The sequence below is a fragment of the Salmo salar genome, chromosome 09 (genome assembly GCF_965601325.2).
Source record: "Salmo salar chromosome 09, fSalSal1, whole genome shotgun sequence".
NCBI classification, from domain to species: Eukaryota; Metazoa; Chordata; class Actinopteri; order Salmoniformes; family Salmonidae; genus Salmo; species Salmo salar.
In genome coordinates this window covers 4,074,502-4,088,471 of record NC_138299.1, presented here as the reverse complement: position 1 = coordinate 4,088,471, position 13,970 = coordinate 4,074,502, and the positions used below count along the sequence as shown (strand labels likewise).

General features: G+C 43.0%; 1 protein-coding gene and 1 long non-coding RNA gene across 2 annotated transcripts in view; both read left to right on the top strand.

The window, feature by feature from the left end:
- babam2 (BRISC and BRCA1 A complex member 2) overlaps positions 1-13,970 on the top strand; it is a 214,911-nt gene that overhangs the window by 168,347 nt on the left and 32,594 nt on the right. Inside the window, exon 8 of the mRNA XM_014210010.3 lies at positions 3,427-3,526. Coding sequence (XP_014065485.1) covers positions 3,427-3,526 — 100 coding nt within the window. The remainder of the gene's footprint in view (positions 1-3,426; positions 3,527-13,970) is intronic.
- On the top strand, positions 4,611-7,926 carry LOC106610608 (uncharacterized). Its single transcript, XR_001329934.3, has 2 exons — positions 4,611-7,097; positions 7,651-7,926. It is a non-coding gene; the product is annotated as an uncharacterized LOC106610608 (long non-coding RNA).

The window sequence follows — 13,970 nt, the reverse complement described above, 5'->3', positions numbered from 1 at the left end:
AAGGCAGTTAACCCACCGTTCCCCGGTAGGCCGTCATTGTAAATAAGAACTGACTTACCTAGTTAAATAAAGGTTACATAAAAAAATATATAGTTACACTATATATACAAAAGTATGTGGATACCCCTTCAAATTGGTGGATTCGGCTATTTCAGCCACACTCGTTTCTGACAGGTGTATAAAATAAGCACACCGCCATGCAATCTCCATAGACAAACATTCACAGTAGAATGGCCAGGTGACTTTCAACGTGGCACCTTCATAGGATGCCACCTTTCCAACAAGTTAGTTTCTGCCCGTCAAGTTTCTGCTCTGCTAGAGCAACAACGGCTCCGTCGCGAAGTGGTAGGTCCTCACACAAGCTCACAGAACGGGACCGCCGAGTGCTGAAGCGCGTAGCATCTAAAAATCGTTTGTCCTCAGTTGCAACATTCAGCACAAGAACTGCTCGTCGGGAACTTCATGAAATGGGTTTCCATGGCCAAGCAGCCGCAAACAAGCCTAAGATTACCATGCGCAATGCCAAGCGTCGGCTTGAGTGGTGTAAAGCTCGCCGCCATTGGACTCTGGAGCAGTGGTAACGTTCTCTGGAGCGATGAATCACACTTCAACATCTGGCAGTCCGACAGACGAATCTGGGTTTGGCGGATGCCAGGAGAACGCTACCTGCCCCGAATGCATAGACCCAACTGTAAAGTTTAGTGGAGGAGGAATAATGGTCTGGGTCTGTTTTTCATGGTTCAGGCTAGGCCCCTTAGTTCCAGTGGAGGAAAATATTAATGCTACAGCATCCAGTGACATTCTAGACGATTCTGTGGTTCTAACTTGGTGCCAACAGTTTGTGGAAAGCCCTTTCCTGTTTCAGTATGACATTGCCCCCGTGCACCAAGTGAGGTTTATACAGAAATAGTTTGTCGAGATCGGTGCGGAAGAACTTGACTGGCCTGCCCAGAGCCCTGACCTCAACCCCATCAAACACCTTTGGGATGAATTGGAACGCCGACGATGAGCCAGGCCTAATCGCCCAATATCAGTGCCCGACCTCACTAATACTGTTGTGGCTGAATGGAAGCAAGTCCCCGCAGCAATGTTCCAACATCTAGTGGAAAGTCTTCCCAGAAGAGAAGGCTGTTATAGCAACAAAAAGGGGACCAACTCCATATTAATGCCCATGATTTTGGAATGAGATGTTTGACGAGCAGGTGTTGATATACTTTTGGTCATGTAGTGTATATGGAGACCTGAATAGAGGCCTTGGTTCAAATAGTGTTTGTGTTCTTTCAACAAAAAAAAAAGAAGTTGCCCTTGATTGAGCTTGCCTGGAGCAATGGAATAGCCCCAAAAGTGCAAACCCTGCCCATCAGGCACTCCAGGCATGCTCAATCAAAATGCTGAAAGGATTTGAACTATATAAATACTATGTGAACCCAGGTCTGTTAGCCATATAGCTTGTTGTCTACGGTTAAACTCTGCACCAATACTATAGAAGACCAGATACTGCCCTATACTGGCATTCAATCTAATTCACACTATGAAAAAACATGGTTTATGAAGGCTATTGGGCCGTCGTGATCCCTCTTGCACGTCATACAGTAGCATCTAGACCCCAACGCTCCGTGGCACCATGTATGACCTCTTGACATATCCTATGTGTAATACATGTTCAGGCGTAATGCATGTAAAATGAGCATTCAGTCAGTTACACGGATACTCAAGTCAAGTAAACGCTGATAATAAACATTCATCCATGACCGTCCCGCACTACTGTATCAGCCAGGGACCTCCAACGAGCCCTCTGGTTCATCCCTCTCTTTTGCCCAAGGAGCGAGGGAGGAGAAAAACGAGGGGATGACGACCGCCAGTTGGTTAGTCATCCCAGGGCCTGAGCGATGGTCATTTTTCCTGATTAAACAAGCATGCGCTAATCACGACCGGAGCAGCGCTGCAGGACCAGAGCAGAAAACGTCAGAGGAACAAACAAACAAATAAACGGAGGACAAGGGAAAGAAGCCAGCAGGATAAGTGACGACTCTCGTCCATGGCGTTACGGTTTTAGCCATGACCCCCTCCAGCTCTAGAGAGTGTAGCTTCATGGTTTTACCTATGACCCCCTCCAGCTCTAGAGAGTGTAGCTTCATGGTTTTACCTATGACCCCCTCCAACTCTAGAGAGTGTAGCTTCATGGTTTTACCTATGACCCCCTCCAGCTCTAGAGAGTGTAGCTTCATGGTTTTAGCTATGACCCCCTCCAGCTCTAGAGAGTGTAGCTTCATGGTTTTACCTATGACCCCCTCCAGCTCTAGAGAGTGTAGCTTCATGGTTTTACCTATGACCCCCTCCAACTCTAGAGAGTGTAGCTTCATGGTTTTACCTATGACCCCCTCCAGCTCTAGAGAGTGTAGCTTCATGGTTTTACCTATGACCCCCCCCCCCCCCCCCCCTCCATATGGGAACATTACTTTTCTTCTTTCTGACCTTATGGCTGCTCTCTCTGTGAGGTTGTATGTGTTTTTCAGCTGTTCAAATGAGGTTTCGGATGGGTTTGTATACTGTGGGAGAGATACATGTGGAGAGATACTGATGGAAAGAGAGTTGTTTGCTTTCTTTTAGAGGGAGTTGTCGTTTTGGAGTGACGGAGTCTGCTAGTGTGTCTGCACTAGATGCAAACACGCACGCACACGCATCATATTTGGTGTGGATCGTAGGGAAGAGTGGTCTGTTTGAGGCTTACATCTGACCTCATTCCTATTTCTTGCATTAACAGGGTGTGTGCAGTTCATATTGCCCTTCTCTCTCCTCTCTAGTCTCCACCTGTTCTTCTGCTTCTGTTCTGTTCTGTTAGAGGGAGGGAGGGATGTGCCTGGAGCTGGAACCACCACCCCTGTCAGTCATGCCTGAGAACACTTGTGTTTGTAGAGCAGGGTGGGGCTGAACCTGAATTAAGGGATAAACTAGTGTATATCAAGGACATGGCAGGGTGTGTGTGTTATGGGTATGGTTCTGTACATAGAGGCAGAAAATGCTTGTGTGAGCAAAGTCTGAATCTTGTCATGAGATGAACTACTTCTGATAAACCATGCAGTGATGTCAGTGGAAAATGTATGTAATGTTTGACAGAAGGGTTGCGTGCACAGTCCCTTTATTGCTGCCTCTTCCTCCGCCTCTTTCTCTAACTCACGCTCTCTGCCAATTCAAATTGCAGAGTGTGAGGCTTTGAAGTAAAGAAGAACCAACTCTAGAATGTTCCCTTTTTTTTACCACAGGTAGTCTAAAAGTGATTAATTATGGGAAGCATAGGATGACCTGCATGCATCTGCAATTTACTCAAAGCTATCGGGTCTCCTTATAGAATGGGCCTTAGTAGGGATATGAATTTAATTGCTGTGTGCCGTAGTTTAACTCTTTCTTTATCTTTCTGTCCATCAGCGCACTTGGAGGTTCCTCTGCACTACACATCCCAGCATTCCCTAGTGGAGGCTGCCTCATTGACTATGTACCTCAAGTGTGCCAGCTCCTCACCAACAAGGTATGACAGAACCTGATAATGAGAGAGCACAACAGGGTGAAAAGAGAGCGAGAGAAAGGCATAGAAAGAGGTTACTCCATCATATAGGGGCAGAAAGGGTGTGTGTTAGCACAATGAAAAACATCCAACTGCTTTTCTCCACTAAACAGGTGTATTACTGAATAGAAAAGAGATGACACGCATATCCGTAGACTTAATAGTGTACTCTGCACACTGCATTATGCTCCCATGTGAATTTATTAGACAACGTTTCGACTACCAGGGTCCGTACCCACAAAACGTCTGAGTAGGAGTGCTGATCTAGCATCTGTCCATACAATATTATTTATTTTGATCTAAAGACACAACTGATCTTAGATCAGCACTCTTACTCTGAGACTCTTTGTGGGCCCTGGTTTTCATCAGATCTCCCTTTGGACTGGATTTTGTTCAGGTGTGAGTGTGGTGAATGAGGATCACTTCCGGCCCCATTGCATCCACCCCTCCAGGGCCGTGTACACACACATACGCCGGAAGCAGAGGTAGCGCGTCCTGGTTGCGGGCACATCAAATACCTGTGGCATAATCTCACCGGTTAGACTCCAAGGCTGGATTCCCTTTTGTCATGCCAGGGAGGGCAGATTTGGAGTGGGATGTCATCTGTGTGTATTTAAGTTCAGTGATCCACAGTTCCCCCACGCGCACACACATACCCTGCTGTGACTAAACAAACACAGTATGGCCTTGCTGCTTTTGAGAGAGTCGTGACTACTCCCCACTTGGTCCTATGTAAACAAAGACAAATCGACTTGAATAGGGGTGTCTGAGTCACTATGTGTAGTGTGTATCCCAGCAGGAGGCGCTCAGCAGGAGGCACTCATTCCTTTACACTTGTGTGTGTGTATAAGGTAGTTGTTGTGAAACTGTTAGATTACTTGTTAGATATTACTGCATGGTCGGAACTAGAAGCACAAGCATTTTGCTACACTCGCATTAACACCTGCTAACCATGTGTATGTGACCAGTGTGTGTGTGTGTGTGTGTGTGTGTGTGTGTGTGTGTGTGTGTGTGTGTGTGTGTGTGTGTGTGTGTGTGTGTGGAGAGAGAGAGACTCACACCCACTGAGACAAGTCACCCCATGCATCAGGAAATGCAGCCATTCATTCACAAACCCTTTGTGAATACTATGTTTGTATTTATGAATAACCATTGGTAATGAAATCACCAGCAACACAAAAATAGTGTAATGCATGGTGAAGATTGGAATTGGAGGAGAACAAGCTCATGCTAAAGGACAACTTCCCCTTCTGTGCATGCTTATTGTTGCGTCTATATTCGATTTTGAGCCAGCAATGCATGTTAGAGTGATTTCCCCCCACCCTTTGTAGTAAAATGTTCTCTGTCAATACTGTATATTATGGCATGATATTTGGCACTCAGGTTGAGAACTCCATTCCCTAAATCAGGGATGGGCAAGTTTGATAGGGGTGGGGGCCACAAAAAATCTGAACTCATCATGAGCTTCCGCCGTGGCTCGTAGGTTTGCTTAATAAGGATCGGAGCCTTTTTTTCAATTTTCGCCAAAAATGACATACCCAAATATAACTGCCTGTAGTTCAGGACCTGAAGCAAGGATATGCATATTCTTGATGCCATTTGAAAGGAAACATTTTGAAGTTTGTGGAAATGTGAAATTAATGAAGGAGAATACAACACATCTGGTAAAAGATTATGTTCATCATCTTTGAAATGCAAGAGGAAGGCCACAATCTATTATTGCAGTTTAGGCGCAATTTAGATTTTGTCCACAGCAGTGTATGTGCAAAGTTTTAGATTGATCCAATGAACCATTGCATTTCTGTTCAAAATATTGTATAAATTCTGCCCAACTGTGCCTAATTGGTTTATTGATACATTTTCAAGTTCATAACTGTGCACTCTCCTCAAACAATAGCATGGTATTATTTCACTGTAATAGCTACTGTAAACTGGACAGTGCAGTTAGATTAACAAGAATTTAAGCTTTCTGCCCATATCAGATATGTCTATGTCCTGGGAACTTTTCTTGTTACTTACAACCTCATGCTAATCACATTAGCGCACTTTAGCTCAATCGTCCCGCCGGGAGACACCAATCCCGTAGAGGCTAACTACATCTATACCTACACGAATAGCCTTTTGGTGGCCCTGTGTGAAATGTTGTTGTGGGGCCCCCCCACCATCCGAGCAAAACATTTTAACGACACCCCCCCCCCCCCCCCCTCGACAGCTGAGATTAAAAAGATAATAATAATTTCTTGCAATTCTACACATTTTGGCAAGGGGCATAGAGAAAATGTGGCAATTTAAAGCAAGTTTATTTGCTGCAATTTTAAACATTTCGCCATGGGGCTGAGAGAAGATTTTGCAATTGTATAACTACTTTCCTGCAATTCTACTCATTTTGCCATTGGGTGGAGAGAAATGTTTGCAGTTTTGAGCATGATATCTCAGTGACTAACGAATTCAATGGGGGCCCCCTGGTCGGTAATTTGATAATGATTGCTTCAAGTTTAGATAGCTGGCTAGACTAATTTACCTGACATGGGCTAATTCAGTGACTGATATAACAATAGAAAAACTGTTGATACACAACCAAATTTCTAAATAGCACCTTGTCTATTCTAACTATCAACATTAAGTTGAGACCCAGACAAAAAAAATAAAAATGAATTTTTTGGTCGTGAGCCACCAGTTGCCCATCCCTGCCCTAAATGGTCAGCAGATGGTGCCGCGATCCTGTAGGAAGGATGAGTAGAAAATATAGCATTCTCACGTAGGGATTCTCTCAGAAGACATTTAAGAAATTCCACTAAATTGTCAGCATTGACACTCGAATGACAGAGAAAGATATATTTATGGCCTTCAACTTCCGTTGGAATATTTCGAAAAAGGTGTTGATTTAAACCCAAAAATATTTTCTCAATCTTTTCTTTTTCTGTTTCTCTGCTTTTTTTGTAACTTATTAAATGGGGTCTAACGGGAGAAACAGAAAAAGATCGACAAAATTGTGATTACAGATCATACAAAGTGAGAATGCAGCATGTGCTTATTGGAGATCTATCTGTCTTGACTACTTGGCACCGTGACCATCCAGTAGCAAGTAGTGGCACAAGTTATTAGCTAGCTAACGTTAGCTACATAATGATTTATCCTGACAACCTTGACGCACAATATATTTTGTTAAATTCTCAGCAATATTCACAATTTAATTTAAGCCAGAATGCATTACGATTGTATGTTAGCTTACCTTGTAGCTGTTTGCTAGCAGGATCCAGAGTTAAACGTCCTGCCTGAGCGACCAACTAGTATAGTCATAATGTTACCTTTCCAACTGGTAATGGCGAAATAGGAGGAATGCCTCTGCTGTCGGGAGTGGGCACAGGGTCAGGGACTGCTAGCAGGGATTGAGGAGGGTGCATGCCTCCTCGCCAACCCCAGCTTTGGCCTGCGACAGAGGGATATTGTTACTTACCACACTCTACCACATGCTGAACTAAAATTGGAAGAAGCAGCCCAGACCAGTGGGTCCCGGAGAACAGATGTCTAACAGGTTAGTTAGTTATTTCATTACTGTTTTCACAAGCTCCTTTGCTGCATATAAATTAGCTAACACCAGTCTCGCTAACTAACTGTAGCAACTAGCAGGCCAAAGTTAGTTAACTAGCTGGCCTGGTTCTAGCTCAGTGGTTGTATCTAGCTAGCTAGCTAATGTTAGTTGACTTGCGTCACCAGCTCACTGCGAATAGCTAGCTACATTGTGAAAAAACTACTGAAACAATTTAGCTAGCTACTAAACAACTGTTCCATACTGATGTAGGGCCTACTCAAATACCAGCCTGAAAAGACCATGTCTTTGTATAGAGTAGAGGCATATTCATTCAACATTTTGTGTGGAGGTTGTAGCCTAGCGGGAAGGAATGTCACTTTATATTTTCACCGATACAATTCTACCCATTAATTTGAGAAAATCCCTCAAAGGCCTAAATATTACAACTATCAATGGCAATAATGGTATTGGGAGAGACAGTACCTGTTACCAGATGCTTGACAGGAATGTCTTAGTATTTATGGTGCATGACAGGTATTTGTTTTGCTCTTTGTAGACCATTCCGCCTGGAGGAGTGGGCCCTGCGAGGTGAGCAACTGGGACCAGACAACCCAGTGGTGCTGCTGGCGTGTGTTGTCAGCTCCACCAGGAGCAAATTCCCCTCTTCTGATGGGCACTACATGGGGTTACTGGAGGTTGAGGAGTCGCAAGATATAATAAATTACATGTTAAATTAAACAAAGTATAAAAAACGTCTTACTGCACGTTCTTGTCATTATGCTATGCATAACTTTGGAGCAGGGTTAATAAATCAGATGCCACAAACGTAAAATGCTTGCTTTATTCAGATACATGGTTGTCTCCAATTTTGTTCTGTGAACTGCAAGTAGCCACTATTAGTCGAGGGCAGGATGAACGCAGGGTAACCCTAACCCTACTATAGGGACAGGTGGTAATAAGTTCAATATTCATCTTACCAGGTACCATGGGTCTCTCAAAATCCATTCTCTCCTTCATCCTCATCTATGTGACCGGGAAATCAATACTTTGACACAATATGTAACTAAATCTAAATGTATTTATTTTCATAGAAGAAAGGTTTATTTTCTTTGTCAATAGTATAGAGCAGGGGTATTCAACTCTTACCCAAGAGGTCCAAAGCCTTCTGGTTTTCTGTTCTACCTGATAATTAATTGCACCTAGGGCTGTTGCAGTGACCATATTACTGCCACACTGGCGATCACGAGTCATGAAGGCAGTCAAATTCCACGTGACCGTTTAGTCATTGTAATTAGGCTTCTCCAATCTCTGATGCTGCTGATGGTCATTAGTAGCCTACCAAACTTGCTACCTGCCTGGTACTCAGCACTCTATTGTCCCTCTGAAATCAATGCAAATGTAATCGAAAATCGAAAACACTTGATGAGAGCCCATGAGCTCATGTTGCGCAACATTTCTATAGGCTATGCAATTGCGCGAGAAAACAGAGTGATGGCCTCTATTAAAAAGAGGAGGATCCCATCAGCTTTCTATAGGCAGGGCCTACTATATTTATTTCTCAACTTTCCTAATATGAAGCACTTTCCTTATCTTTACAACAGGAGTATAGCTACAGTTGAAGTTGGAAGTTTACATACACCTTAGCCAAATACATTTAAACTCCGTTTTTCACAATTCCTGACATTTAATCCTAGTAAATATTCCCAGTCTTGGGTCAGTTAGGATCACCACTTTATTTTAAGAATGTGAAATGTCAGAATAATAGTAAAGAGAATGATTTATTTCAGCTTTTATTTCTTTCATCACATTCCCAGTGGGTAAGAAGTTTACATTCACTCAATTAGTATTTGGTAGCATTGCCTTTAAATTGTTTATTTGGGTCAAACGTTTTGGGTAGCCTTCCACAAGCTTCCCACAATAAGTTGGGTGAATTTTGTCCCATTCCTCCTGACAGAGCTGATGTAAATGAGTCAGGTTTGTAGGCCTCCTTGCTCGCATGTGCTTTTTCAGTTCTGCCCATAAATTGTCTATAGGATTTAGGTCAGGGCTTTGTGATGGCCACTCCAATACCTTGACTTTGTTGTCCTTAAGCCATTTTACATATGGAAGACCCATTTGCAACCAAGCTTTAACTTCCTGACAGATGTCTTGAGATGTTGCTTCAATATATCCACATAATTTTCCTGCCTCATGACGGCATCTATTTTGTGAAGTGCACCAGTCCCTCCTGCATCAAAGCACCCCCACAACATGATGCTGCCACCCCCGTGCTTCATGGTTGGGATGGTGTTCTTCGGCTTGCAAGGCTCCCCCTTTTTCCTCCAAACATAACGATAAAACATTATGGCCAAACAGTGCCATTGCAAAACATAGTCTGGCTTTTTTATGGCTGTTTTGGAGCAGTGGCTTCTTCCTTGCTGAGCGACCTTTCAGGTTATGTCGATATAGGACTCGTTTTACTGTAGTACTTCTGTACCTGTTCCCTCCAGCATCTTCACAAGGTCCTTTGCTGAGGTTCTGGGATTGATTTGCACTTTTCACACCAAAGTACATTCATCTCTAGGAGACAGAACGCATCTCCTTCCTGAGTGGTATGACGCCTGCGTGATCCTGTAGTGTTTATACTTGCGTACTATTGTTTGTACAGATGAACGTGGTACCTTCAGGCGTTTGGAAATTGCTCCCAAGGATGAACCAGATTTGTGGAGGTCTACAACATTTTTTCCAGAGGTCTAGGCTGATTTCTTTTGATATTCCCATGATGTCAAGCAAAGAGGCACTGAGTTTGAAGGTAGGCCTTGAAATACATCCACAGGTACACCTCCAATTGAATCAAATGATGTCAATTAGCCTATCAGAAGCTTCTAAAGCCATGACATCATTTTCTAGAATGTTCCAAGCTGTTTAAAGGCACAGTCAACTTAGTGTTTGTAAACTTCTGACCCACTGGAATTGCGATAAAGTGAATTATAAGGGAAATAATCTGTCTGTAAACAATTGATGGAAAAATGACTTGTGTCATGCACAAAGTAGATGTCCTAACCAACTTGCCAAAACTATAGTTTGTTATTAACAAGAAATTTGTGGAGTGGTTGAAAAACGAGTTTTAATGACTCCAACCTAAGTGTATGTAAACTTCCGACTTCAACTGTACCTGACTGACATGAAAATGAACCACAGGAAAAGCGTCCTCCATTTGCTTTTTAAGTGCAGTGGTTGTGTTTTTCCCCTGCCCCTGGTCCATTCTACATCAAAACTAATTTCACACGTATATTATTTAGTATATGTAAAGACAAGATTAAATCAAGAATAGTCTGATGGGTGACTATATATTATCACTTGTGAATGATGCCCAGCTTAAGGCAAGAAACAATGCCTTTTGTGTGACTTTTTCAAATCATAGTTGCACACCTCATGTAGCCTAGCCCATAGGCCTATATGTTTTGATATGGTCTGTATCACAACTAAAGTGGCCAAATAACTTATTAAAATGAAGCTCATTAATTCTCTTTACAACTAGTGTGAAGCCTAACTGGCATACTGGTATGCAGTGCGTGAGTTTCAAGTTTGGGGAAGATCATTTTCACCATAAAAATGCACCTTTATAATAAAAACATTACATGCATAAATACATTTGTGGTCACTTTTGATAATGGTGTTTTCCCACTAATGGGAAAACACAATTTTCCCCAATCGTTTGTTAAAAATATGCTTTATTTTATTCAGCTTTGTTCAATTGCATTCTTCATACTATAAAAGGATATACAATAATGCCATGGAATTCTAAGCAAATCTTGTCAGCTAAATGAACTAGTGTAGACTAAATAGACTACATTTTCTTCATATCATGTTTCTTTAGACCTGTCTAAAATAAATTATGGATTAATTGTGAAGGTGTAGGCTATATTACATGGATTTATTAGACTTTTTAAAATGTAGATGTTCCAAAGGTCTGCATCAATGGCTTGTAGGCTATGCACGGAAGCCAGGAGATGCTAAATGTGTTTGTTAATTAACGATCAATTACCGTGAGACCGACATTTATTTGCTAGACAATCACCGGCTAATTGCACCCACCTGGCACACACAGCCCTAATTGCACCCGCCTGGTGTCCCATGTCCAAATCAGTCCCTGAATAGAGGGCAACAATGAAAAAACGCACTGGCACTGGCTTCGAGGTCCAGAGTTCTGTTTGAGGGGTATAGAGCAGTGGTTCTCAATCCAAAAGGTCAAATAGGGGCTGCTTATATTTGTCCTGTTTCACACGTGTACAAGTGTCTAACCTGTACAAGTGTGTGGTGTGAAATAAAGTAAATATACACCTATGGAATTGCAATAGGAACAAGGGCTCCTCTATCTTATCTAAGCTATCTCTAGGAAGGGCCCATACCAGTGCATCTCCGTCAGTATCAGCGCCCATCATAGCATGGTACTGTTGGGGGTACTCGAGTACTGGAGTTTGCAAAAACTGGTGTAGAGTTCTGAAACAGGCATAACATGCAGGATATCCCAAGATCAACAGAATTATAAGACCTACAGCAGTACTTCCCATCCTTTTCCTCTAGGACCACCAGAGGTTTCACATGTTTGTAGTAGCCTTGAATTGGCACACCTGATTAAATTAATCAAAGTCTTGGTGATAGTTGACTAATTGAATCAAGGTGTCCGAGTTTAGGGCTAATGCAAATAAACTCCAAATAACTTCACAGATCTTCATTGTAAAGGGTTTAAACACTGTTTCCCATGCTTGTTCAATGAACCATAAACAATTAACATGCACCTGTGGAACGGTCGTTAAGACACTAACAGCTTACAGACCGTAGGCAATTAAGGTCACAGTTGTTACACCAGGAACGCACAACATCAGTGCTCAGACTGTCCGCAATAGGCTGAGAGAGGCTGGACTGAGGGCTTGTTGGTCTGTTGTAAGGCAGGTCCTCACCAGACATCACAGGCAACAATGTAGCCTATGGGCACAAACCCACCGTCGCTGGACCAGACAGGACTGGCAAAAAGTGCTCTTCACTGACGAGTCGCGGTTTTGTCTCACCAGGGGTGATGGTCGGATTCGCGTTTATCGTCGAAGAAATGAGCGTTACACCGAGGCCTGTATTCTGGAGCGGGATCGATTTGGAGGTGGAGGATCCGTCATGGTCTAGGGCGGTGTGTCACAGCGTCATCAGCATCACCGTACCCTTCCTGCAGGCTCATCCTGACATGACCCTCCAGCATGACAATGCCACCAGCCATACTGCTCGATCTGTGCGTGATTTCCTGCAAGACAGGAATGTCAGTGTTCTGCCATGGCCAGCGAAGAGCCCAGATCTCAATCCCATTGAGCATGTCTGGGACCTGTTGGATCGGAGGGTGAGGGCTAGGGCCATTCCCCCCAGACATGTCCGGGAACTTGCAGGTGCCTTGGTGGAAGAGTGGGGTAACATCTCACAGCAAGAACTGGCAAATCTGGTGCAGTTCATGAGGAAGAGATGCGTGGTCCCGTGTGGCTCAGTTGGTAGAGCATGGTGTTTGCAACACCAGGGTTGTGGGTTCGATTTCCACGAGAGACCAGTACGGGGGGAAAACATTTATGAAATGTATGCATTCACTACTGTAAGTCGCTCTGGATAAGAGCATCTGCTAAATGACTAAAATGTAAATGTAATACACTGCAGTACTTAATGCAGCTGGTGGCCACACCAGATACTGACTGTTACTTTTGATTTTGACCCCCCCTTTGTTCAGGGACACATTATTCAATTTCTGTTAGTCACATGTCTGTGGAACTTGTTCAGTTTATGTCTGTTGTTGAATCTTGTTATGTTCATACAAATATTTACACATGTTAAGTTTGCTGAAAATAAACGCAGTTGACAGTGAAACATCTGATGGTCCCCGAGGAGAGGGTTGGGAAACTATAACCTTACAGCTGTGTTTCCCAACTCCAGTCCTCAAGTGCCCCTAACAGTACCCATTTTAAATTTTAGCCATGCACACATGACTCAACTTGTCAACTAATCATACATTTCTCAATGAGTTTAATCAGAAGTGTTTTTCCAGGGCTACAACAAACCAACAGTCCGTCACTATGAACTATATTGAACTATACTGCCACAGAATTATGCAAAGTAACAGAAACATGTATGAGGGTGTGCTCAAAAACAAGTAGATACCTGCAACCAGGTGTGGAAAGCAAAGACGGTTGGCAAGAACAGTTCAGTGCGGGAACAGAAGCCCAGTTTACAGCAGTGGTCGGTGCCATTTAAGATGAGGGAGGATGATTAAAAAAATATATATATAAGCATGGCCTTATTTCTATTACAGCATATTGGATGACTGTCATTCATATTCCATTCACCCAGCTAAATGTAACATCGATAGGTTTAGGCTACTACATGACACTCAAATGTTACCTATACCCATCATAAGGTTACTACAACCTAGCCTATGAATTAACATTTTAGTAATTAAGGTGACAGACTTTGACACATTCAATACCGCCTTGCACACTCTTGCCTGCATCTAGCTGATCTAGGGTGTAATCATTAGTCCAACAGTTGGAAACGAGTTTCTATTAGACAAATTGAGGTATGTTTATCCCCGTTTTGTAACATTTTTAAGAAAAGTTTTTCAACAGAATCAGCAGAATGAATACACCCCTGATCACACACAAACACAGTTCACTTTCATAGCAGCCACATAAACTATATATGCAAAAGTGTGGACACCCCTTCAAATGAGTGGATTCGGGTATTTCAGCCACACCTGTTGCTGACAGGTGTATAAAATCGAGCACACAGCCATGCAATCTCCATAGACAAACATTGGCAGTAGAATGGCCTTACTGAAGATCTCAGGCACCGTCATAGGTTGCCACC